Below are 25,554 nucleotides of genomic sequence, written 5' to 3' on the forward strand. Positions count from 1 at the left end.
TGTGAAGACTGAGAGGACAGCTATCGTGTATTCGTGCCTGTCACACAGTAAAATAAGAGACACTGAATGTGAGCTGCTATCACCAGGAGCATCGTTGTTGGCCTGGAGTCTGGAGACACGGGCCATTTCTCCAGTGAAGTGAGGCAGCTGTGGAAAGCTCTAACGAAGACTTTCAAGTATGAAATCAACTCTCTGAAGAGCGCTTTCACTACAAATGGCACCACGTCAATGGACACTCAATCTACTCCATCCAAATGAGAATTAGTATTTGCAAAGTATGCAAAAAGAAAGAAGAAAAAATTCTTGTCCCCTTGACGCGCAAAGCAAGAAATAATGACCACACAGTAAAATTCTCCTAAAAATGTCATTTTTTGGAACTTCTGCTCTGAGGTCAGACGTGACTAACAGTCTAGCGTTTTGATTCAAGAATAAAAAGCAGAATACAGCATTCTTTAAAATCAGTTTTGCTTCACTGTTTAATAAACTTGTCAGAAGCCTTTGTAATTTAAATACGGAAACAAGTGGGTTGTGGTTAGCTTATCGTTCATTCCAGGTGTAACACACGTCCCGTACACCAATGCACACAAGTGCACATGTAGACACAGTTCCATTAGGAGATGCTTAAACATTTTTTTTAATTTAAAGAAAAGCAGAGTCCTATTTAAGAACAGCTGCCAACCCTCACACCAAATCTGTCTTCTTGGAGCCTTTTTCTTAAAATCAATTTTGATGAAAGAAAAAAAAAACCTTCGAGAAAAAAAAATTTTGAAACCCAAGCAGTAGGGAAGAGATACTGTCCCTATCCATTTAAATACATTTTTGCCATAAGATCATCTGATAAAGATCTTATTTTCTACTTGCCTGCAAGTTCCCAGCGCTTTTTTTGGTTTTGTTTTTAAAGGACCTGTCAACTCACTCCTACCCAAGTCCTACAGCAGCACGCTTGAAAACCAGGAGACACAGAACACAGGTGACTTGAAATCCCATTTGCACCACCCCACCACATGGAGCACGTTCTCTGAGGAGCCTCCGAGCGCCCTGCCCACAGCAGCAGACACCAGCGTGGCCGGGCTGGGAATGCCCACCCAACGCCCACTGACCTTTTGATGACTTGTGACTTCGTCCCTGCTTCTCCCCAGCTCCTCGGCAAGTTTCACGTTCTCTTCTTGCAGGGCTGAAAGCTGCTGGGACTTCTGAGCTGCTGCCTGCTTTAGGGTTTCTCTGCAAGGACAGTGAGTGCAGGGTTACCATAGAAACAAGACAGGCAAGGAAACTGTGGGAGACGACCAGCTTCACAGCACCAAGGAAAATATATCTGGGTCACGTGCCTGATAGGCTCTATAACAACAGAAGGCAGCATTCTCTACGTGCAGGAGGGGCCAAGTGGCTTTAACCTCTCAGGAGGAGGACTGCTGCTCACATGTATTCCATTTTTTTTCAAACCTGATAAACACTACATCCACTCTCTCATCACCCACACTTACCCCACTTCTAAATACTCCCCATACAAAAAGCAGGGTCACTCTAAAACAAATGACAGATGAAATGGTCATTATTCCCTTTACTTCCATTAGAAAATTATATTTAAACCTATCATGTTGATAAAGTGATTTACTTTGCTGCCACGGCACTGTTCTAACTGTACAAATCTGTAATCTGTTTTTGTTTTTTTTTTCTGGCAGAAATGCACATCTGATGGTTCCATTTGCCAGTATCTGTCAGAATCAAGTGCTGGCGGGAATCTGGGTATATTTTCAGGACAATTAGAGGTGAAATGCCTAAAGGAAATGCAGTTTTCTAATTACATAACAAGTGTTTTGTTTTGATTGTATTCTTTCCATACTGCTAACTTGAAATTAAAAGAAGCAAATAAAAATACAGCTTGCTAACCATATTATACCATGAATATCAGCATATAAAATGTGAACAGGGTAAATGTATTTATTAAACATCTTCCTTATTAAGCTTAATTGCAAATATACATCCCAAATTATCCTTTATACGTGGACATTGAAAACAGTTTATTTGATTGTTGGATTTTAGTTTTATACCATAGAAGGTTCTGATGCAATTATGAATTTTAAGTCTGTGCTGGCTACATTCCATTTAGGGAGCTATCATACGTGGCTGAATTCTGAATCAAGTCATCTGGGTATGAATCCATCTGCTGATGCATGAACACATCTATTTTTAACTTCAGTTGTCTAATGGGTGGCAGTGCTTGGCATCTTCAGTTTTCTTGATTTTTAATTCTCCATGTACCTATAACATACCTATGGGGCTGACCTCATGAAGATACAGGGGAAGATGTCTACACAAAAATCCTCTTAGCACATTAAATTTGGCATTTTACAGAGATGTTTATGTAGCAAGTGAAGAAAAACTGAGAAGGAATTTTAGCCTCAGGTAATTAGTCATGCAAAAGCTGGGAGGCCTGATTTTAATTATGGATCAAAACACAAGCACACTACAGCTAAAGTTCATCTTCTGGCCAAAATCCATCAGCTCTTGACAAATCAGAAGATTTTACTTATGATGAAATCATCATAAGCCAAACCTTTTATTCCCAAGTGGTCACCACCTTCATTAGGGGCTATTTGGTTTCAGCATTTGTGTGGCCTGTCAGTGATAAGTTCAAGATCCTGTTCTCTTTTAAAGATTTTCATGCTTTAAAATTTTTTAAATCCTTGGTTTCTGTTAAGAGCCCGCAGTAAAGAAAATTAAAACAAGGAGTCAAAGAAATATCAAGATGCCCTAAGATTTATAAAAATGATATTTGTTCAATGTTTTAAAACCTGCAAAACGATTTCATGTATATTTAATCCTCAAAGCCCAAGGAAGTGAATGTTATTATTTATATTTTAAAGATGACAAAATTGAAGCTCAGGTAAGTGAAAAGATTTGCCCCAAATCAAGTAAGCTGTAGAACCAAGAGAACTGGAGTTAAAACTGGCAGACCGACCTCAGCTGTGATTTGAATATAGAAACACCTCTTTCAAGTTTTCTTCAGACCAGAGGGGATATGTACATTTCATAGAAGAAGGAGGCTCTAACAGCCTAGCTTCTGGACATACTCTAAGGAATAATGCTAAAAATACCTACAAATATAATTCTCCCAATTTTTAAAGATGCTTTTCTTTCTACATTATAAGATAGATATCTTGCAACAGAAAAGGAGACTGTCACAGTTTTAAAACTGAGAGGCAAACATTGCTAATATTGACTTGCAGACATTCTACTTAGGAATCTATCATAGACCTACTAATTACCACGCTAAATATATTCTAGATTTATTACTGTGCCCGGTGAGTAATTAAAGGCAAAAATTAGATGGCTTATATCGTTTTCCCTGAGAGTCAAAAATTACACACCAGAGAGAAACCATTTTATTCTCTCCCTCCAACTAAAAATAGGAGCTGGCTCACCAAAATCAAGTTTTCCTAAAACCAGCTGAGTAAGTGACATAGAGGAAAAGGAACATTTAGCTGCAAATGCCGGGATTCCAGGGCCGAGGGCAAGTTTCTGGAGGAAGTGGTTCTCGTTAGAACCCCTGGGTCTGCATCGGTGTCCTGGCAGGTGAAGAGAAACACCTGAAAAGCTCTAGAGGCCATGAAGACCCCAAGTATGTGCTAAACCTCGAAAAACAAACAGCTGCTCCTTCCCTAGCTCGGAGCACTGGGGAACAGGCTAAGGAACAGTAAAATGACTGCTTTTTTCTTTTTAAGAAGCACTGTTCTCATGACACAGTACATTTATATCAGCTGGTCCTTGAAATGCGGCCAAGTCTCAGGCAGGGAACAATGAGTCACTGGGGGTGGGGGGCGCTTTCAACCCACTCCTCACACCTCCCTCCAGCAGCCTCCCACGTACGTCACTGCTGTGTCTCCCACTGCCCCTCCGTCCTGCTAAGAGTCCCGGCCTTGACCGGCCAAGTTACTGGCACAAGGCACAATTCTCGCAGCCCTGCTGGGCCAGGACAATCAGAACCAGCACAGGCACTGTCTGCCCTGTGGTCTGGCTCCCCCTGGCCCGAACTCCTCCCTCAGGGATCAGAGACCCGGGAACTGGGCCCGGGGAGGAAGGTGCAGGCGACGTGGATGGCAGCGCAGCCCTCCAGCTCCCTTGCGGCCGCGGGCACAAGGCTGAGCTTTCCTTATTCAATGGGGTCGTTCAAAGGGCACGCAGAAAGAGTTTCCCTCTTGGCAGAGGTGAGATCACCGCACACTGAGAGGGGATGGGGGACATGACAGAGAGACTGAGGAGGGTGACACTTAACGCTAGACCAGTGCGACGACCCTTACGGGAGACTCTCAGATAGCTCTGCAGGAAACAGGAATTCCACCCTCGGCTGGGTCCCCTCTGGCCCCGCCCCTCCACTACCCAGCACGGCCCAGAGAGCTCAGAGGCGGGTGATGGCAGACGGGGCGTGGTGAGGGTATCTTCTCCCTACGCTCAGATCCTCCCTCAACAGCTGCCTTTGTGATGCAGATGATGGGCTCCAGACACTCAGGTGAGCAGAGCTACTTTGTCACGGTAGGGGGGGGTGACCCTGAACTGTAGCTGAACCCACCCTCTCTGAACTGATTTGAATTCGTTTTTCCTATCACAGTGACCGTTTCTATTTGTGCTCTTTGCCTTTGGCAGACCAGGAGATTCAAGCCTCTCCTGGTGGCCAATCACCACAACTGTGCATGTACACATCGGTGCAAAAGGAACTGTTGGGAGCTGTTTAAACGCCACCTAGAGAAACATCACTAAAACTAAGACTGACAAAAGGATCCATCACCAGCGTCATGAGCTGTCCATCCCCTCAGATGAGCAGCTCAGATGAGATCATTTCTAGGAGGATTTTAAGAACTCTCAGAAGAACTAGACATAGTATACTGATTTAATCCGAGCTCGATCAACACATAGTACTGAGGATGGTGACTTGGGAACAGCAGTTTGGAACTGGTGCTTTTGTTTGTGTTTGAATCTCATCTATTCGTTTGATCAAAACTGGAAATAAATAATACAAACCCTCGGAGAGCAGGGTCCACAAACAATTCACCTTTGTATCCTTCCTAGCTTAACTGTACCTAGAACAAAGGACATACTCAAATGTTCACCAGATTGTTGGCTTTAAATTTTAGGTTCACATGGCTGATACAGTGTAGTTCTCAGAACAGATAAGCAAAATGAAATCTACTCTGTAACTGTCACTTACAATGCCAGATAAATAACCACCTGCAATGATTATAAGAACCAAACTCAAAAGGTGGTATTGACAAAGGAAACATGGGCAGCCTGTCTGCCTGAAATCTAGGCAGCAGACTGATGGGTAAACCTCGATTGGAAAGAGCCTCCCCAAATTCTGCTCTTTTAATTTCCACGCCAGAAGATTAGACTACTCTTAAAATCAAGACTACTGATCATCTCAAAAGTGCATGCTTTTTTATTTTCCCTATAGAAAGAGTTTTGAGGGATTGATTAATAAAGGGTCTGATGTTTCCTAATGTTGAGATTAGCTACCATGTACGCATACTACTTTAAAAAGCTCTGATTCCCCTTGGATTTTCATAAGGCTTTACCAAGTCACATTTGAATTCCAGCTGCCCTAACTCATCAGCCAGCACACATTTCATTTTGATCCTGTAACTTAGCTATAGTTCTGACTTCACAGTGTAACGTTACAGGGGTGACTTCTAGGGTTTGCAACAGCGTTTGGGGGGCAGGAGGGAGACTATTGCTTTTGACTACGTACTTGTCAAGTATTCTAAAAATAATTAGCATTGTTTTCCCTTTTGCAATTTTAAGTAAGTGCCGTAATTTCCCTCAGAGGAGGTGAACTTACATTTCTTTCTTGAATTCTTCCATTTTTTGGTTCTCTACAGTCAGAAGTTCTTTTGATTTGTTCAGCTCTTCCATATTTTTCAAGTTGTTTTCTTTAAGTGTATCCAACTTAAACACCAAGAGAAAAAAACTTGATGAAATTATTTCATTTTCCAATCACATGACTGGACAGACAAATCATTCATGAAAAGGTGCATTAGAAAGGTGAAATTAGTCATTTGCAAAACAAACAAACAAACAAACAAAAAGATCACCTGGGTGAAGAGATTATAAATGATCAAGTCTATTATAAACTGCAACCTCCCCCTTACGTTAGTCAGACATGTCCTGTACACCTGGCCAAAATGTCAAACTAAATTGCTACATAAATTAAAGCAAAAGTTTTCTTTCACCTTGTATACAATTCTCAAAATTTATCATTGAACTTGCTATTCATGTATAATCCATCTTAAAAAAAAACAAAAGGAAATTGCAAAGGCATGCCATCAGCAAGGATTAATTCTCTGTAATGAAAATAAACCCCTTTCTTCCCCAAAGACTAGCCATTTAGGATAATATATTTTTCAATGTCAGTACCAAACTTCTATGGTCCTCATTATAAAAATTATTGGGATATTTTTAGATGGGAAAAGATTTAGTTATTCATCTCAACTTCAATCTAAAAAGGAAAAGGCCATGTAGTGAGACTGAAAACCACTCACTCACATTCAGCCCTATCACCTGCCCATGGGGGACACAGCCAGCCTAGGTCCTGGGCCCTGGTGGGAAAGCCAGACACATTACTAGAATGAGCGGGGATGTCCAACCACAGGCTCTGGCAGGTGGCTGGAGTTCAAGGTGTGCATCCCCCAAGGATAGGGAGCTCGTCACAGGCAATCCATTACACAGGGTGTGCTTCTAGCACCGCGCTGGCTTTTTAGGACTTGTATAGTTATCTCCTACAGCCAAAGGTACTTCTGTCCTGTCACCTGCTACCAGTCAGGAGCCCTAGAAAGTGTCTTGCTAGTTTTAACACCACCATCTCCCTTTTAATGCTCCCTAACATTCCAGATTCATGGAATGTTCAGTGGGTCCAAAAACTGATTCCTCCAGTCTGTATTCTGGCTGTAACAAGGGGTATGGTTTAGAAGCACACAGTTCTCCCGGAATCTATCTTCAAAGGTTAGAGACATTCCCTAAAATCTTCTCATTTATTTTAGCTTCTAATTTTGGTTATCATCTATTATTTTTGATGCTTTTATATTTTCAGCTTAAGTCCTCTTCTATTAGGACTGTCAATTCCTAAACGTACTCTTTTTTAAAATTTTTTTAAAATTTTTTTTAGATTTATTTTTTTATACAGCAGGTTCTTATTAGTCATCAAGTTTATAAACATACCCTTTTCTATGTCAAGTTTTATTTACCCTATAATTATCTCAAAATGTTCATGTCTTTATGGATTTCAATCATTGACCTTCCATCGCGAGAAGGCCTGATCTTTACAGTAGCTATTCAATGCGGCTATCCGGATTTTCCCTGGCTTTAATTTCTTAACCTCTTACCTGACTCTCACTTTAAAAAGCATTTCAAGTTCTACAGAACTTCACATAACTATTTCGGCGAAGCAATCTGCTTGAGATTTATGTAACAGCTTTCCAAAGAAAGAAAGGGTTGGTATGAGCTGGGGGTGGGGGGACTGGGAATCAAAGGAAGGTGCAAGAATAAGAAGTGCTACTTCTGGACAGAATCAAAATTATCTTGAGGCCGCAAATCTATCCAAGACCCAGAAGTGACTGATTCAAAATGAGATGAAAGGGAACCAGTACTGAATTAGGCCAAGAAAAAGGCCTATGTCAAACTCAGGGCTGCGGGATGGAATTCAGTGGCTCAAAGTTGGGAGACAGTTGAGGAAAAAAGCATATGTGATTTAAGATAAAAAATACAAAAGCCAGAGAATGTTACCGGTACCTCCTCTCATTAGTTCTATCACTGAACAGTTATCACAGAAAGCCACGCTGTTAGGGTTTTCCCCTCCTTCTTTAAAGGTTGATCCTACTAAATAAGTAATGAAGTAATACACTGTATTTAATATTATCATCCGGGTGTACCTTCGACTCCACTAACATAGATCAAATCTGTGTAAGGCCACACTTCAAAAAATAAACAATCCTGAGTTAGTGATCAAACACTCCATGAAGTCGATAAGCTGTCCTTTGTACAAAAAGCCATTTAAATCTGATTACTTCGTTCTGCAGTTTTTCATTTGTTTGCTTGGAATCCTCCAAGGAGGCCAGAGTTTCCGTCTTCTCTTTGGTCATCTGTTCCATTATCTGCATGGCATCTTCTGCTGTTTGAGCAGCCTAAATACGAGAAAGCACTGTGAGAAATGAGGGCACCCCTCACCAACCCGGGGAGGTGACTAACACTCAGGCCATAGGGCTCAGGGTCTGTGTGGTGAAGGGAATCACACAGAGACGGTGAGCCAGTCACTGATCCCATGCCGAAGCAGACAGACCAAGACATCAAAGGTCTTTACTCTGAAGCAGAACAAAGTTATAGACCCTTTTTGTGCCATGTTTTCAACAGGCCAACTGTAATATGCAATTTGTGTATTTTCAGACCCCTCTAAACCTACATTTTCTAAGTTCCAAGTTCCACTAACAACAGTGCTCACTATTCTGACTCATGTTGGAGAGAAATGCTTAGCAATAATAAAGAGTAACATCCTTATGTGGCCGAATTTTTCTCTTCATCATATTTATTGTTAAAAATTTAAAATACTATTCTTGCTATCTCAAATTTGGGGCTTTTGAGATCACTTGGAATTTAGGTTGGGAACTTCTCAAAAATAAAAATTATTTGGGCAATTACAGTGTAAGGCTCAAGTGTTTAATGAGAAGCACTGAATGACAAAGTCGATGAGAAGCTGTAGGTAATGAACATAAGCATGGCTGTGAATAAAAAAGATAACATGCATATGGAAACAAAGCCTTAGCTGATAAGATACTGAAGAAAATCACCTAAGTGAATTAAAATCTTTTTAGGCACTTGCTTACAATTTCATGTGGTCTAATAAAGTTTATGGGAATTCTGCCTTTATACCTTCCCTGTTACCAGCTGTGGAGGTTTCCCTGGAATCTTCCAATTTGGAAGGAATAGACACAATGAAACAATTAAAAGTCACATAGAAGATACTTTGTTTTAACATGTGCCCATTTTAGTATTGTTCTTAAGCCTTTAAGAACCACGGTTGCCTTTTTCACAAAAAGTTCTCCCTACATTAAAAAAAATCTATCCTTTTTATTCACAGTTTGGAATTTTTTCTAATGGAGAGGGACAACTGCAATTAGACATTTAGTAAAGAGTTGCCCTTTCAGGTGGTGACAAAGAGCTTGAGATATCTAAGCCAGTGATTAAATGGGGTGGGTTTCCTTCTGCAGAAATGAAGACAAATCCCTCAGCCACTGCAGGGTTAGCGCACAGGGTTAGGCCAGGTGCTCAACACTTGAACCTCCCAGTTTACCGTAAAGGACTGCAGAGTCTCGAGCTCTCTAATTTTAAGAGCGAGCTTGCTCTTGTCTTTCCTCAAAATACGGTTTTCATTTTGAGATTCTAGGAGGTTGACTGAGATATGGCTGTTGGTTTTGGCCAACTGGCTGATCTCTTTCTGAAGGATGAAGTAGCTTTCGGCCAGCTTCTCCTTCTCCTTCAGGAGCTCGTCCTTTTTCAGCATCATCTCTCTTTTCTCAGCCAGGAGGTTCTTGTTGTCCTGCATCACCCTGGCCCGCTCGGCCAGGGTCACCTCATGGTTCAGCCGCAGGTCATCCAGCATCTTGGTGAGGTAGCTGTGCAGCTCCTGCAGTTCCAGCTTGGATTTGGATAAGGCAGCAAAATCGCTCTTCAGAGTCTCTATGTTGGTGGCCAGTTGAGCCGTCTCTACACTCAAGAGTTCCTTCTCCTTAACAATCTCCGCCACTTTCTGCTCTGAGTTGGTCTTGTCTTGGATTAGCACAGAGTTCTCGGACTGGAGCTCCTTGGTGCGCACTCTCAGAGCCTCCACCTCCTGCTCCAGGAGCGCCACTCTCCCGTGGAGTCTGTTGTTTTCATACAAGGATGACTCTTTGTCCTGGGTCCTGGCTTCTTTCTCCAGGATTAGGGACTGCTGCATCATGTGGATCTTCTCATTTAACTTCTGACACTCTTCTTGCAGGTTCAACCCATCCTTCAGCAAGATGTTCTTTTCGGAACAGCAAGCCTTGAGTTCGCTGTTCAAACTCTCCTTTGCTTGCAGTATGCTAGCGTGTTCTCTTTCTAGAGTCTTTTTGGCATTTTGAGCCTCTTTCAGCATCAAAGCGAGATCACACTTGGTGGCTGCGAGTTCTTGGTCTTCCTTTTTTCTCTCTTGAAGCTCTTTCTTCAGAGCATCAAGATTACGGAGCAGTTTCATCTTCTCGTGCACAATGATTCTTCTGTTTGCAGACTCTCGATCGTATTTCTTTTTAAGGTCTTCTATGGCTTTGATGGAATTCTCTCTTTCTGCAAATAAATCTGTATTTTGCGTTTCCAGTACAGATTTTTCTTTCACAAGACGATCCTGCTGCTTTTTGAGCTTAGTGATTTTCTGACAAACCATCTCCTTCTCAGAAGTTAGGGAAGTGATCTTCTCGTTCAGGTTCATCTCGATGTGGGCAGCCTCTTCTGAGCATTTGTTGAGTTTTTCAGTGATGAGCCTATTTTCATTTACAAGTTCTTCTTTTTTGGCCAAGAGCCTTCTCTCAGACGAGGCCAAGGTTTCTTTTCCATGCAGAAGCTGGATGCACTCGGAGTCTGTGATCTCCCGACTGGTCTTAATTTCTTCCAGCAGCTTGGTAAGGCTTGTGTTTGTGGCCTGAAGTTGCAGAGTCTCCAGCTCGGCCTCCCTCAGAGCTTTGCTGGCCTCCTGCAGCTGCGAGCGGAGCCCACTAGCTTCCGTGCTGAGCAGATGTTTGACCTGGAGGGCAGCCTCCAGGCTGGCATTCAGCTTTTCCTGATCTTGAAGCAGCATGTCCTTCTCAAACTGCGGATCTTTGCTGTTTTGGAGGAGATGGTCTCTTTCGACCTTTAAGGCTATGCACATGTTATCAAGACCTGACTGTTTCTCCAAAGCTGACTTTTTCTCAGTTGTGAGATTTTCCATCTCCTGCACCAAGCTTTTCTGATCTTTCACTAGCTCCTCATAGGCGTTCTGAAGCTTCTGAATAATTTCATCTTTATCTTCAGCCAACGCAAGGTTTTCAGTTACAAGCTTCTTGATATGATCCTCCAGGTGACCTTTTTCTTCCAGATTCTTCTTAGACTCAGCCATCAGAATACCTTGGCTGAACTGGAGGTTCCTCTGTGAGTGCCTGCAAGCTTGCTTTGGAAGCCTGCAAAGACTCATTTTCCATATTCATCTTCAAGACTTCTTCCTGTGCGTTATTGATTTCTTTAAGTAATTTCTCTCTCTCAACAGCCAAAGCTGCTTTATTGAGCTGTTCCTGCTGATAAAGCTTTTCAGCATCTTCCTTTTCCTCTAAGACTTTCTCCTTTGCTAAATTAAGAGTTTCGTTTACTGACCATAGCTTCTGTTGGTCTTCCTGAAGTAAAGTTATTTTGGCCTCCACCTCTACAAACTTTGACAAAAGTGAACCTTTTTCTAACTTTAAGGCATTTCCCTCCTGTGCAAGAAGCTGCTTCTCTGATTTCAGACCCCTCAGCTCTTCTGACATTAGTTCAATTTCTTTTTTGGCTGATGTTAATAAGTAAGTTAGCGACTACAGAAACAAAAGACGGAAAGAATGGAAACAAAATGAAATCAAGCAGACAAATGCAAGCCCGAATAACTTAATGTAACCTAAACAATAAAAGTTAAAAAATTTTACAATAACTGTCATAGAAACTATCTGGATAACAGGGGGAAGAAACTCGATGAACAGAGCCCATAAAAGGATAATGCAAAGCAAGTTTAGCTTCGCAAAGTGCTGATGTATCTACTGGTTTCTCTTTGAAAAAACTTCTGAAGTATTCCTGATAGACACCTAGAAGATACAAACAGTAGTTTGACTATGACGTCAGAGCATGAAATTCTTTCCTGCCATTCCAATTATCCAATTGTTTCTATTGTAGAAGGGATTCATAGAAGTTTTTAAAACACAATCCAAAGAACTACAAAAAGTGAGTATACTTTAACCAAAAAAGAGGAGGAAGGGCAAGGTATTATAAACTGTTCCTTTTCAAACTAAATGCAGAACCTTACTTACTAAAGGACCTGGCCTGAGACTGATTTAGCTTCAATATTACATATAACTTAGTAAAAATACAGACTAATTTGCTAGTCTTTGGTGACCAAATAAATGGGCTTTAAAAAAGTGTATTGGGGGCTTCCCTGGTGATGCAGTGGTTGAGAGTCCGCCTGCCGATGCAGGGGACACGGGTTCGTGCCCCGGTCCAGGAAGATCCCACATGCCGTGGAGCGGCTGGGCACGTGAGCCATGGCCGCTGAGCCTGCGCGTCCGGAGCCTGTGCTCCGAGGCCACAACAGTGAGAGGCCCGCGTACAAAAAAAAAAAAAAAAAAAGTGTATTGGTTTATAAAGTAAATTGACCACAATGTCTCTACCAGTGCTGTCCAGAACTTTCTGCAAGATACAAATGGACTTTATCTGCGCTGTCCATTGTGGTAGCCACTAACCACATGTGCGGTGCTTGCGACTGAGAGGATGAATTTATAACTTGAACTAATTTAGATTTAAATGGCCACATGTAGCTAGTGGCTACTGTATTGGACGGCACAGCTATAGTTCATTGGCTCTTAAACTAGGGAACATGGGAGCATTGTGGGCTCCATGAATCTCCTGAGATTTCATCTAAAACTTGTTGAGTGCATATATCAGCTTTCCTGGGGAAAATATCTTAAGGTTTCATCAGATTCTCAAAAGAGTCTGTTGAGCCCCTGCTGTTGACAACATTGAGATTCACAGAAATCGGATATCCAGACAACTTTGGAGGGGGAACGATCCCGGCATTTTAACCAAATGATCCTTATAAAAACAACAACAACAACAAACAAAATTAATGAGCCTTTACACAAACCACTAGAATGCTGTGGTTTGGTCAGGCTGCAACATTTTAAGGGAAACACTAAAAAACTAGAGTCTGTCCAGATAAAGGGAAACACAAAGACAAAAACTCTGGAAATTATATCCAGTTGTTAAATGGTTCATAAACCTGGAGACACATCACAGGGAAAAGAGAAAGCTTTGATGGACAGCATGTAGAAGAAAGAAAAGTTAGGCATCTTATACATGACATATATTACATGTCATGCTACCCAATTTATAAGTTTTAAATGGGCTCTGTTTCAACTCCTATGTATGCTCTTTTCTATTTTCTTTCTACTAAACTCATATATATATATATATATATATATATATATATATATATATATATAAACATTTCTCTGACACATTAAAACAATTAAAGACAAGTATTTGCTTTTCTTTGAGCAATTTAGATGGGAGTAGGAGGGTTGAACTTCATTACGTTACCAGAGTCAAAAAAACATATTGGGACACTGATACTATCCTGACACCATAAAATGAAATTCAGTGTATCAAGTTCTACTCTACTTAGCAGTAGGATGTTTTCTCACAGCCCTTAAATCCAGCTTCCTTGTTAATGAGCTCGTAGTGCCTTCCTGGGGACATGCGAGAGCCCTCTCTAGAGCTCTCCCTTCTACTCTATCCTCTAAGAGCTCTGTTCCTCCAAGCAGGCTCCATTCCCTGCCCACCTGCCTCATGTGGCCTCTGCCTCTTGCTTTTCTGCAAGATGTCTCTCCTAACCCTCGTGCGAGGTGGCAGCAAGATGGCCAAGATTAGAGGAACATGCCTTCCCGCAACAAAGAGTCTACTACAGGCAGGCGGACAGAGGTCAGGCAACAGCGGACTCTTCGTGACAGCTGGGGAGCAAGCAGCGCAGGGGGTGGTGGCCACACAGTACATGCGGGGGAAAGGCCTGTAGCCATCACCCTCCCTGAGAAGGAACAGCGGCTGGTACAAAGCACTTGAAGATACAGGAAACGTAATTCGCCCTCCTGCCACGCACCCTGAGGGCCGACACTGGTAACGGCCACTGAACCCATCCCACGTGCTGCTGCTTTCCAAGCCCCCTTGCAGCCCTGACGCGGAACGCAAGCAAACCGTAATTCGACAACACGATTCTCCCCACCACGTACTCTGGCTTTGTCGGCTTGCCTTCTCAGCTCCTCCGTCTCCTGCAGCAAGTCGCTGTTCTCCTTTTGTGCGGCCTTCAGCCGCTCCCCTGCGTCCAACAGCATCTTCTGGAGGTTCTGCAGAACTTCTTCATGCTTGGCCTGCGTCTCAGAACTGGCTTCTTCATACCTGGCTTTCAGCTCTTGACACTCGTTGTGGCTCATTTGCATTTTCTTTTCCTGCAGACACCCCGAGTCAGGAGTGAGTCATTTGGTCATGTCCGTTCTGCCCCTCAACCTCCCCTGCCAGCCCACAGTCCCACTGATTCTCTCCTTACCAGGTCTGACAATTTTGTCAGCAGTTCTTTCTTTTCTTCCTCATGCTTTTTAGCTGCTTCTTGCTGGCTCTGTTCAGCTTTGAGAGTTACTTCCCCAATACTTTTCTGCAGAAGACTTGCATTTTCATTAGCCTTGGTGAGTTTTAGCTGTAATTCTTCTACATTTCTAGAACAAGTTTCAATACAAGGCGTCAGATTTTTCAAAAGAGTACTTTAAATTCTAGAGTTGTACTTTAAAATATTAATAATTGTCTTAATGATTATAAATGTTATGAGCAATTAATAACACCTGAAATAAGCAAAAAACAAAAACAAAAACTGACTTGTCCTGAAGAATAATTTTAACAATTGTGATGGTTACAAATACCTTAGAGTAACTACTCCTCTAACTGTGAACATTTATTATTTTACGTCAGAAGATCAATAAGGAAAAATGAGTGAAAAGTAAGCACATTAGAGGAGGTAAGTATTTCGAGGTTTCCAAATTTTAGCAGACTAGATTATCAAAGACTCATTTTGGGGTCGCTTGAGAACAGAAGATACGAAAATAACAGTAATGTGATGTTCTAGCTCAAAGAGAACCACGTGGTCCCACAAAGATGTAAGAGGGCCATCAACCTGGAGAAAAGGCTGGCTCATGGACCGGAGAACAGGAAGGAAACTTGGACGGTGCCTCTGGATAAGCAGCGATAGAAATGGAACTTCTCCAAGGCTCTGTGCCACAACCGCCTGGGCAGCTGTGCCCACCTCACAGCAGGACTGCCACAGTCGGCCAACCAAGGCACATCTGCCCATCACCCACCAACGCTGGGCCGTGCGTGAGTGCACGGCTGGACGTAAACTAACTCTGCCAAGTATTAATGCTTTCAGAATCATAAGTCTACCGGGGCTAATATATCCTCTAAAAGTTTTTGCCTTATAAAATAAACATTTGATTTTTATATGGCAGCCATTAAAAGAAAAAAGAAATCAAAGCAACGAGAGCCTCAGGATAAAGACGAGAAGAGAGATTACGATAACAGAAGCTTTAGCGCTGAGGAAACAGGGTGTAGTGATGAAGAGCAGCAAGGGCTCTGGGACCAGACCACCTAGATCTGAAACCTCAGGAAAGTTACTTAACCTCATTAAGCCTCAATTTCCTTTTCTTTAAAATAGGAACAATAGGGGCTTCCCTGGTGACGCAGTGGTTAAGAATCCTCCTGTCAATGCACGGGACACGGGGTCCAGCCCTGGTCCGGGAAGATCCCACATGCCACGGAGCAACTAAGCCCATGCGCCACAGCTACTGAGCCTGTGTGCCACAGCTACTGAGCCTGTGTGCCACAACTACTGAAGCCTACACGCCTAGAGCCCGTGCTCCACAACGAGAGGCCACCGCAGTGAGAAGCCCACCCACCGCAACGAAGATCCAACGCAGCCAAAAATAAATAAGTAAAAATAAATTAAAAAAACAAAATAGGAACAATAATACACTCACCTGAGAGGATTATTAGGAGAACCAGAAAATATACTCTACACAAAGCTGTCAGCATAGTGTGTGACACGTGGTCAGCCCTTCACACGTGTTATCTATCATTACACTGAAATAGGTTAAAAATATTTTTAACTGCCTTTAAAAGATGTTATTGCCGTTGGTAAACTACTACCTTTTCTTTACAAGTCACCAGAAAGTCTGCGATACACTGCGATAACAGAGAAAGAATGAGATTCAGGCAACTTTAAAACCTAACAGTCCTGAAGATTTAGGCTCCCCTCCCACCCAGACCTTGCTCGAGGGCCTAACCCAAAGCCGGCGCTCTTATTAATACTCATACGTACCTTTCTTTCAGACGTAATTCACCATTCATTTTTGCCAGCTGAGAAGAACTGTCTCCTGACATTTTCATTATTACTGCAATGTCGTTTTCCAGCTTTTCCTTCGCCTTTATCAACTGCTCTTCCCTTTCGTCTCTCTCTCTAAATTTTGCCTCCATATCTGAATATATATAGAAAAAAAAGCACTGTTGTGTTATAATCAACAAAAATGTATTAACTACACCCTGTATGCCAAGCCTTGCTCTGGGAATATTTGCATAGAGCAATCCCTGCCCTTATGAAAATTACATTCTAGCAAAGAAGACAGACAATAAACAAGATAAATAAAGAGAATAAATGGTACAATAGATAGTGTTAAGTGCCAAGAGGGAAAAAAATACAAGCGGAGAAAGGAGTCAGTAAGGAGTCAGGGAGGTTAAAACCTTAGACAGAGCCTCTCTGAGATGGTGACATTTACGTAAAACCCTGAGGGAAGTGAGGGAAGAGGAATGCAGGCAGAGGGGAAAGCAAGTGCAAAGGCCCCAGGGCAGGAACATGCTTGACAATCAAGTATCACCAAGGAGGCCAATATGGTCGCAGTGGAAGGAATAAGGGGAAGAATAGTACAGGACGAGAGCAGAGATAAGAGGACCTGATGACAGTAAGGGCCACAGCTTTTAATGTGAGCGAGACGCGAGCCACTGGGCCATTCTGAGCAGAGAAGCGACCTGATCTGACTTGATGTTGAAGGGATCCCCCTGGCTGCTGGGCTGAGAACAGACTGCAGGGGTCAAGAGCAGAAGCAGGCAGCCCAGGTGACCAGCTGTTACTACAGCTTCGATTAAAGATGCTGGTTGACTCGGATCAAGGATAGCAGGGGGAGTAGTGAGATGGGGTGGATTCTGACTCGTTTGAAAACGAGGCAGAGAGAATTCGCTAAGGTTTACAGACCTCAAACAAGTATTTTATCACAATATAACACGAGTGAAGAATTTATGCCTGAATAGTAGATATGCTGTGACAACACACTAAAATTATCTCAAATCTTAGGAAGCCTACTACATTTAACGTGTAGAGACGTCTTCTTACCTGTTAAATTTTCTCTCAACTTCTCCAATTCAGAAGACAGCACATTAAACTGTTCCTCTTTTTGGTGTAATTTATTTACAGTTTCTATTTGGGATGAAGTTAAAAGTTTAATACATTTCATAGTTAATAAGCCATCTAAAGCCTGACTGTCTCAAAACCAAATCGAATCAAAAGCTTGAGATGTGGGATCACGGGAATACTCAAGAGTCCCATTACAAATCAAACCACTGAATAACGAACCGAAAGAAACAAGCAAGCAACTCTTTCTTGTCTCCCCAAATCTGTAGATTTGGCAGGCACCGGGCATGCCTTTTCCAGGCATCCTCCTTCCACTTAAAACTCAATAGAGCTATCAATGACTGAAGCTTAAGTAAGACAATACTTTTCCCAAGTACACCTACATTTTAATGCGGAACAAGCTTTAAGTCAAAAAGAAGAAAGAATGGGAGCTTGAGGCCTCAGGAAGCCAAGGGAACCCAGTATTACTGTGCGCTGCAGGAACTTCCAGGGTGGTGAAATCAGGCTACAGGCAGCATCTATTGTTATGCACCCAAGGCCAGCTCCAGCTTGAGAACAAGTGAGCTGCTCATGTTCTGCTAAGACATACCTTGCATACTTCTCTGAACAGAGACTGCCTGCTCTGAAGCATCAGCAAAATTTTCTTTCTAAAGAAAAAGAAGTGGACATTCAGAATAGAAAGATTTCAGATTACAAAAATAAAAAGTTTCTATGACTACAACATTATCTATTTTTTGTTGCTATTTCATTAAAGCTAACTTACGCTTAAAACATGTAGGCATCAATTACTACCATATGCATACTGTGCACGTGTACACGAGTGAGGTTTGCATGTGTGCTGCATGCGTGGGTGTGCATGTATGTCTGTACACGTGTGGATGTGCACACTTATGTCAGTATATGCATGTGTGGATACACATGTGGTGCCACGTGTATGTTTTTTTTCATGTTGCTGCCCTCAAGTAGCAGAACCTCTCTTCAGAAATCTGCCTGAGACAGTGAACAGAGTTCCGAAATTTGTTTTTTAATATTTCTTTTTTTCATTGAAGTATAATTGGTTTACAACGTTGGGTTAGTTTCAGGTGTACAGCAAAGTAATTCAGTTATACATATATATTTTTTCAGCTTCTTTTCCCTAATAAGTTATTACAAAATATTGAGTATAGTTCCCTGTGCTACACAGTAGGCCCCTGTTGGTTATCTATTTTGTACATAGCAGTGTGTACACGTTAATCCCAAACTCCTAATTTATCCCTCCCCCCAGCCTTCCCCCTTTGGTAACCATAGTTTGTTTTCTATGTCTGTGGGTCTGAGTTCTGAAATGTTTTACATCTAAGAATAGTCAGAACCTAGTATCTTAAAACCGGATCTGTGTCAACTACCTTAAACCAAAAAGTCCATCGCTCACTATCTTTTCTAAACATGACAGGAGGGCACGATAAAACCACTCTCCTGATTTTCCTGCGACGAACTTTGAGGTAGATACACCAAGTGAATTTTTAAATGAGTCTTTCTAATTAATTAATATTTTAGTTTAAAAATGGGCTCACAAGCCACAAGTCCATCAAAGCCCACAAGCTGTCCACCTGTGTTACTCCCAAAGCCAGACCTCAGGCAGCATGTTTTCAGAGGACGTAGAGGAATACTCTTAACTTAGAAAAAAAAAGTAAGGCATCCTGAAAGTTTGGGGAGGAGGGCAGAGAAACGACATGAAACTCAAAACACATTTTCTTAAAGGACACCATAGTGAAAAATGGTAATTTCCAGGTCAACTTTTCTCAATATGTAGCTGAAATATGCTGTATCATAACTGTCTGATAAAACTCTCTACGATGAAACTGTGCTGTTCAATTGGCAGCCACCGGCCACGTGGGGCCTATAAGCATTTAAAACGCGGCTAGTGCAACTGAGGAACTGAATTTTATATTTTATTTAATTTAATTTAAATTTATAGAGCCATATATATAGACAGTAGCTACCATAATGAAGAGTGCGGCTATATAGTTAACATTTTAAAAAGTAGAAATATGTAATATTGGCATTTAAATAAGAAAAAAAAAAATCAAACACTATTTTTTTTTTTTTTTTTTTTTTGGCCGTGTGTCATGTGGGATCCTAGCTCCACAAGCAGGGATCAAACCCACGTCCCCGAATTAGAAGCACGGAGTCTCAACTACTGGACCAGCAGGGAAGTCCAAAAATCAAACAGTTTTATTCACCACTGGTATTAGCAGAGAAGTGTAAAACGTGGAGAACAGCAAGGTGCATGTAAGGCCCAAGACAACTGACCCTTCATAGCTAATGTTTCTCTTATCAAGTTTTCTCCATGAGCCTACGCCTCTCCTTTCCCATGACATGTGGGCATCACCGGCACCTGCCCGTGGTCATCAGCCTTGACTAAGCTTGTGTTTTTGATGTAGGAGGCAAGGCAGAAGGGAGAACAGTTGAGAAAAAGACAAAAAATGTCCTACAACCTGGGATTAAGCAAAGAGGATATATATGAAAGGAAAAGTAATTTCCTGAGGAGGAATAAACTGAGATGTAAGAGGGAATTCTGTGAACTTGCTAATTAGACAGCACCCTGCCTTGCTAACAGAGGGTGCTGATGGTCCAGGAGAGCTGGCTGGCTTGCTGTCACAGGGCAGGTAGGACAAGGCATAGGGCAAGACCTCACTATATATGAAACCTAATGTGCTGGGTATATAACTTGGAAGGTTCCTGTGTTTGGTGAAACTAAGGAGTCAATAACGTGCCAAAGCAATGCATTACCAAAGGCAAAGGACAGATTAAAAAAAAAAAAGTAATACTTACCTTTATTGCTAGTTTGGGTTTGATCCAGTTCCTCTCAAGTTATTCATCAACCAATCAATACTTTGCAAGAGAAAGGAAATAGGTGCAATACGTCTTTCTTTATAGAAGTTTTTGTTTTTTAAACAGGAACAATTTTTGAATGGCCAGAGACCCTGAGATTCAGATTCCCAACAGGTACTTACCAAAATCTGAAGTTGTTTTTCCAAAGCCTCTTTGACTTGACTGACTTCACTCAGGTTTTCCTGAAGTTTATTAAGCATTAGCTCTTTTCCCTGCAGCTCTTTGGTGATGTTACTAGCCTACCATACAGAGTTACATGGTACAGAAACCAGTGAACAAAAGGAAACAAAAAAGAATGAGAAAGAAAACATAAAACAAATATAAAAAAATGTATGAGATACAAACATAACCAAACAAAACTGAAAGGAATAAAGGCATGGGTAAAAAGTCGTTTTGGTGTTTTTTTGTCTTTAATTCTAAGAAGCCAATGACTTTTCATACAATCAGTTCTAGATAAGATTGTCCAATGGCTAATTTTAAATAATCAAAAGAGTATTTTTCTATACCTGAATTTGGACTGTCAGCATGCTCTAAAGCAGAAAGTACAGATGCTTACTTTCTAAATGAGACAGTTGAGCAATTTCATCTTCTGGACTTTGGAAAACCTTAAGACAGGAATGGTGGATTCATGTGGACTGTGTTTCATTTTCTGTATTTTTGTACACGCTTAAAGTATTTCAACATTTAAAATAAAAAATAAAATTTTAAAAATGTACTACACAACAGTCGTCAGAAATTGGCTTTCATTAAATCTTAATGTAAAAAAAGTAGACCAACACATTAGCTGCATATCCCATATTAATTTAATTTTTGTGTTTTGATTGGTTTTTCAGAACCAAGTGAGGAGATCTGAGAAAAATCTCCTATGACTGTCATCTTCAACTAATGTTACTTAGCAATTTTTGCCATTTGTCTGTCTTCACCTCTCCCCATTTAACCATCACAACCCTTCCTTCTTTGCCAATAAAGCAGCTTCTCCCGCAAAAAGCTCAGAACATTCAGCATCAATACCAGCACCTCCACTAGTGTCAGGAGGACTGGGAAAAAGGGCTCCTTCCTTGAACAATCCTTAAACATGAAGATGACATTTAGCAAGGCTAGTTAGTAAGAAAGGTAGCCAGCCAATGTCTCACATCATTTCCTATGCCTTGATCAAAAGCACACTTGTCCAGTCTTTCCTCAAAAAACCAGGGACTAGATCACGTTCTCATTGCAACACAGAAAAAACTCCAATGAGACATAAGTAGCAACGCAAAGGGCTCCAGGCTCTTCACCTTCATTTTGCTGTGAACGTCATTTATCATAGCATGTTAATTCGCACGAGTCAAGTGCTCTCGGAGTTCACATTCTGTTTTACATGTAACCTTACGGACAAGGCAGTCATGTAGGTGGGAAAGGAGGAGAGGATCTTACAAGTTTCTATCTTATTCTTTCAATTCATTCACCTCAATGCCATCATTTTTGGGGAGTTCTCTATTTTAAAAAGTTTACAGACTGGAACCAAGCTTAAACAGGAGATCACAGCAAGCCCAGAGTTAAAGTAATCAGATACTAGGAAACCAGGATCAAGCCACATAGTTGAGCCATTATTTTCTCTAATCTCCTCGGATGAAACCATACTCAAAGTACTCAGAAGATACTACACTCAACTGGGAAATTCGTCAGCACCAGTTTTAACTAAGTCAAGAATCTGGAGGGTGAACTACCTCAACTGAAAAATAAGATACAATGCAAAATAAGAACAAGAAATGGAAAAGAAAAAGATGGAGGATGTTGATACAAACCTTGCCACTTTCAGCATTCTTTTCGAGCTCTAAATTTTTAATCTGTTTCTCAGCTGCCTCAAGCTGCTGTCTAAGGTTCCCGATTTCCGATTTACCTTCGGAACTGGCTTTCTGAAGAGCATCAAGATCCAAGAGCTTTTCTTCGGCAGCCTTGAGCTGTGATGTAAAATTATCAATAACCTTGGTTTGTTCATTGCATTTGGCTTGTAGTACCTCTAGCTCCTTTACCTTTAGCTCAGCGTCCTGCAATTTGTTTAAGGTGTCCTCCATTTCTACCAGATGCTGGTCTTCCGCTTTGTCCAGCTTTGACTTGACGGCTTCCAGACTGTTCTCTTTCTCTTTAATGACTTTCATCAGTTTAGCCCTTAGGGCTTCGAGCTCTTTAGTGTGAGCAGACCTTTCCAAGTCTTGTTTATTCTGCAAATTTTCCATTTCGCGCTGGTAATCTAGTCTCATTTTCTCTATTTGCGTTTTTAGCTCGGCAAATTCTGCCGTCTCCGCGCCGACCCCCTTGCTGAAGGACACCTTCAGCCCCTCCATCGCCTGCTGGTGGGATGCGATGGCCGTCTCCAGCTTGGATTTCCACAGAGCTATCACGTCCGAATTCTCCTTGTTGGCGTGATCAAGCTTGCTTTTCAATGACTCGTTCTCTTTGGAAAGCTTCTCTGTGGTGGCCTGAAGAGCCTTTATCTCCTTCTGATGCGTTTCTTCCCGGGCTCCAAAATGCTCCTTCAGAGAAGTGATTTCTTTCTGATGGTCAGTATGGGTGGCTTCTAACTTTTCTTGCAAAGCGCTTATCTCTTGTAAAAGGGAGAGTGACATGTCAACATCCCCAGTAGGCTTACTGGACTCCAGCCTCCTTCGAAGCTCAGCTACTTCCTGTATTCTGAACGCTAGGTCTTTTTCTAGTTCCATTATGCGGGACTTTTCTGACACTGTGGCCACCTAGTATCAGCAGAGAGAGAGAGATCATTTAAATAACAAATCACTGATTATTTTCTTTAACCTTGAAGATCTTCAGTACCTACCCCAGCTCAGGGAGCAGTCAAGCCACCCAGAATTTCTATGTGTGAATCTAGTTGTGATAATGGCTTAAGCCCAGTTCCGGGAGCCCCAAATCAAATTTAGAGTCTTTGGCAAACTTTTCACCATTTTGAGATGATAAAGGAAAATAAAATTGATATTGAGTTTGACTCACCCCCAAAATATTTCTTTTCCCTTTAAAGAACCTTAATCAGGAAAGTACCCACTAACTGTAGTAAGTTAATAGAAACAGTACCTTTCAAGGTTCCCCTACATCTGCCTTTTGGAAGAAGAATCCTTATGTTGCCTACTTCAACCAAGGTGTATGAACGTTTGTCTATCTGATGGAAGTGACTTTACGGAAGCGTGCTGTCCCGTACAGCAGCCGTTAACCACACATGGCTACTCGGCACTTGAAACGTGGCTCCAAGTGTCAAATATACATCAAATAATGAAGACTCGGGAAAAACAGAACACATCTTCTTAATAATTTCTTTCTCTCTTTTTTTTTTTTGGCCACACCACGTGCCTTATGGGATTTTAGTTTCCTGACCAGGGATCAAACCTGGGCCCTTAGCAGTGAGAGTGCAGAGTCCTAACCACTGGACCGCCAGGGAATTCCCAATAATTTCTTATACTGATTACATGATGAAGTGATAGTAGTTTGGATATATTGGTTTAAATAAATAAAATATATGACTAAATTAATTTCACCTGCTCCTTTTTACGTATTAAAAAAGTATGTTAATGTGGGTACCAGAAAATTTTTAATTATATATATGTGGCTCATGTCATAATTCTGTTGGATAGCACTGGTGTTAAAGGTGTAAAAATATCTATGAAATGTTTCAGTGAATACCACGACAACTGTAGAATAAAAGCCTCAAGTGGATAAAGAACTAATTTACTAACCTTTTTTAAAAAGGACAAAGAAAGATAGATTACTTACCTGCAATGATACCTAAGAATCTTATACAGAGTCCCTCCCCGCTTTTAGATTTTGTAATTCCTTCACCATCTTGACGTACAAGTCTCGCTCCCCTAACCCAGTGGTTCTCCGACCTTAGTGTGCGTGTGAGTTGCCTGGGACGTGTGTCTACAGTGCAGGCCCAGTTCCTCCCACGTGTGCTGATTCTACCTGAGCTCTGGGACAGAACCCGGGAATACGCTGCTATTTAAACTCATACCCCCAGGATGAGGAAAAACACTTTCCTAACCTGCGTCCTTTTGTTCTTAGGAAGTTATTTCCCTCTGCTGTTACGCAGTAAGTTTAGTACACAAAATATGTGGGAAATGGTAGCTTTGGGCATAAAAACTAATTATTGGACTAACCTGGGAAATAGAAGGGAACTTGAATGATTTAAAGACATCAGTGAATCCCAAATTTCATGGATCAAAAGTCCTCCGGAGTGAAGGCTCTCCTCCCTCACTGCCTTTATCGGGACAGAAGGTAATGGGTATGTTTTTCCTTCAGCCCCTCTGTCCACCTACAGGCTGGGAGATGGATAAGGACTGAAGTGTCCACGAAGAACAAGAAAATAAAGCACTTGGGGCTCCCAAACTGCATGATCAAATCATTAAGTATTTCAGAGCTGGCTATAATTGTTGTTTCAGGGCTACAGGTGCTTCCAAGATGTTAATTCATTTACATACTTTTTTTCTGGGGGGGAGGTGGGGAGTCCACAGATAAGGTGCATTATTAAACCCCATTGCTACAAGGTCCACAACATAAATAAATTTAATCCAACAGGGCACTAATTCTTAATCAGTCATCAACAAAACCGTCAAACTGAGGAAATACCAAGTAAAAAATAAGGGAAAATAATAGTGTGGTTATGCAGCATTTTCACAGCAGTTCCATTTTTTAACTTTATTTCCCAAAATCTGCCCTCAGGCAAAACTATCTATGTGTCTGCCTTTCCCACCATAAAAGTCAGGTATCATTTCTTATTCTTGCTAATGTTTCTACAGCGCCAAGCACACTGTTTATAAACTGGGCTTACTGGCTTAGAGGAATTCTGAAGCACTTCCCAAAAGGGAATGTAGGTGATGGGAAACTTAGATGGGTCAGTGGTTAGTTTCACACTTGGCAAACCAAGAACGAGGATCAACAGGAGACAAGGCTTGTTATAGGAAGATGACAGCTTGCTTGAATCTGAAATACTTAAATAAACCATGCTGTCAATGGATGCCTTCTTTTCCACAGAAAACAAAACAAAAACAAATCAACACTGTTTGCTGACAAAGCTGTAACGGAGATTTGTTCAGAAGTAAAAAAACACATCCTTACTTCAATAGCCAGCCACACCACGGGAGCCCAGTCTTACTATGAGTCCCTTGTATTTCCCAGATCGTGTCTTTGGCTCTCGGGTAACAAAGAAACGGCACCAAACTACCAGGATTTTTTTTTTCTTACCAAATACACAGACGATATCGTTAGTTTTGAGGCCGACTGAGAACATTTTCTTTCTCTTAAAAAATAAAAACTCGTGACTTAGAGGAAGAAATATTACTCGATTTTCTAGATTTTTTAGATCAATGATTTCTCAAGAAGAGAAATTTCTACAAATACTAATAATTCAAAAGGAAAAAAATCAGGAT

The 25,554-nt window shown here is 41.5% G+C and overlaps 1 protein-coding gene across 1 annotated transcript in view; it reads right to left on the reverse strand.

Moving 5' to 3' along the window:
* CLIP1 (CAP-Gly domain containing linker protein 1) overlaps nucleotides 1-25,554 on the reverse strand; it is a 123,683-nt gene that overhangs the window by 28,652 nt on the left and 69,477 nt on the right. The window contains 12 exon segments of the mRNA XM_082853472.1: nucleotides 1,101-1,221; nucleotides 5,834-5,940; nucleotides 8,055-8,171; nucleotides 9,335-11,179; nucleotides 11,181-11,603; nucleotides 14,061-14,276; nucleotides 14,375-14,540; nucleotides 16,193-16,349; nucleotides 17,258-17,341; nucleotides 17,865-17,922; nucleotides 20,269-20,385; nucleotides 21,931-22,875. Of these exon segments, the coding sequence (XP_082709598.1) occupies nucleotides 1,101-1,221; nucleotides 5,834-5,940; nucleotides 8,055-8,171; nucleotides 9,335-11,179; nucleotides 11,181-11,603; nucleotides 14,061-14,276; nucleotides 14,375-14,540; nucleotides 16,193-16,349; nucleotides 17,258-17,341; nucleotides 17,865-17,922; nucleotides 20,269-20,385; nucleotides 21,931-22,875 (4,356 nt within the window).

This window comes from Leucopleurus acutus (genome assembly GCF_964270905.1).
Source record: "Leucopleurus acutus genome assembly, chromosome: 13".
NCBI lineage: Eukaryota > Metazoa > Chordata > Mammalia > Artiodactyla > Delphinidae > Leucopleurus > Leucopleurus acutus.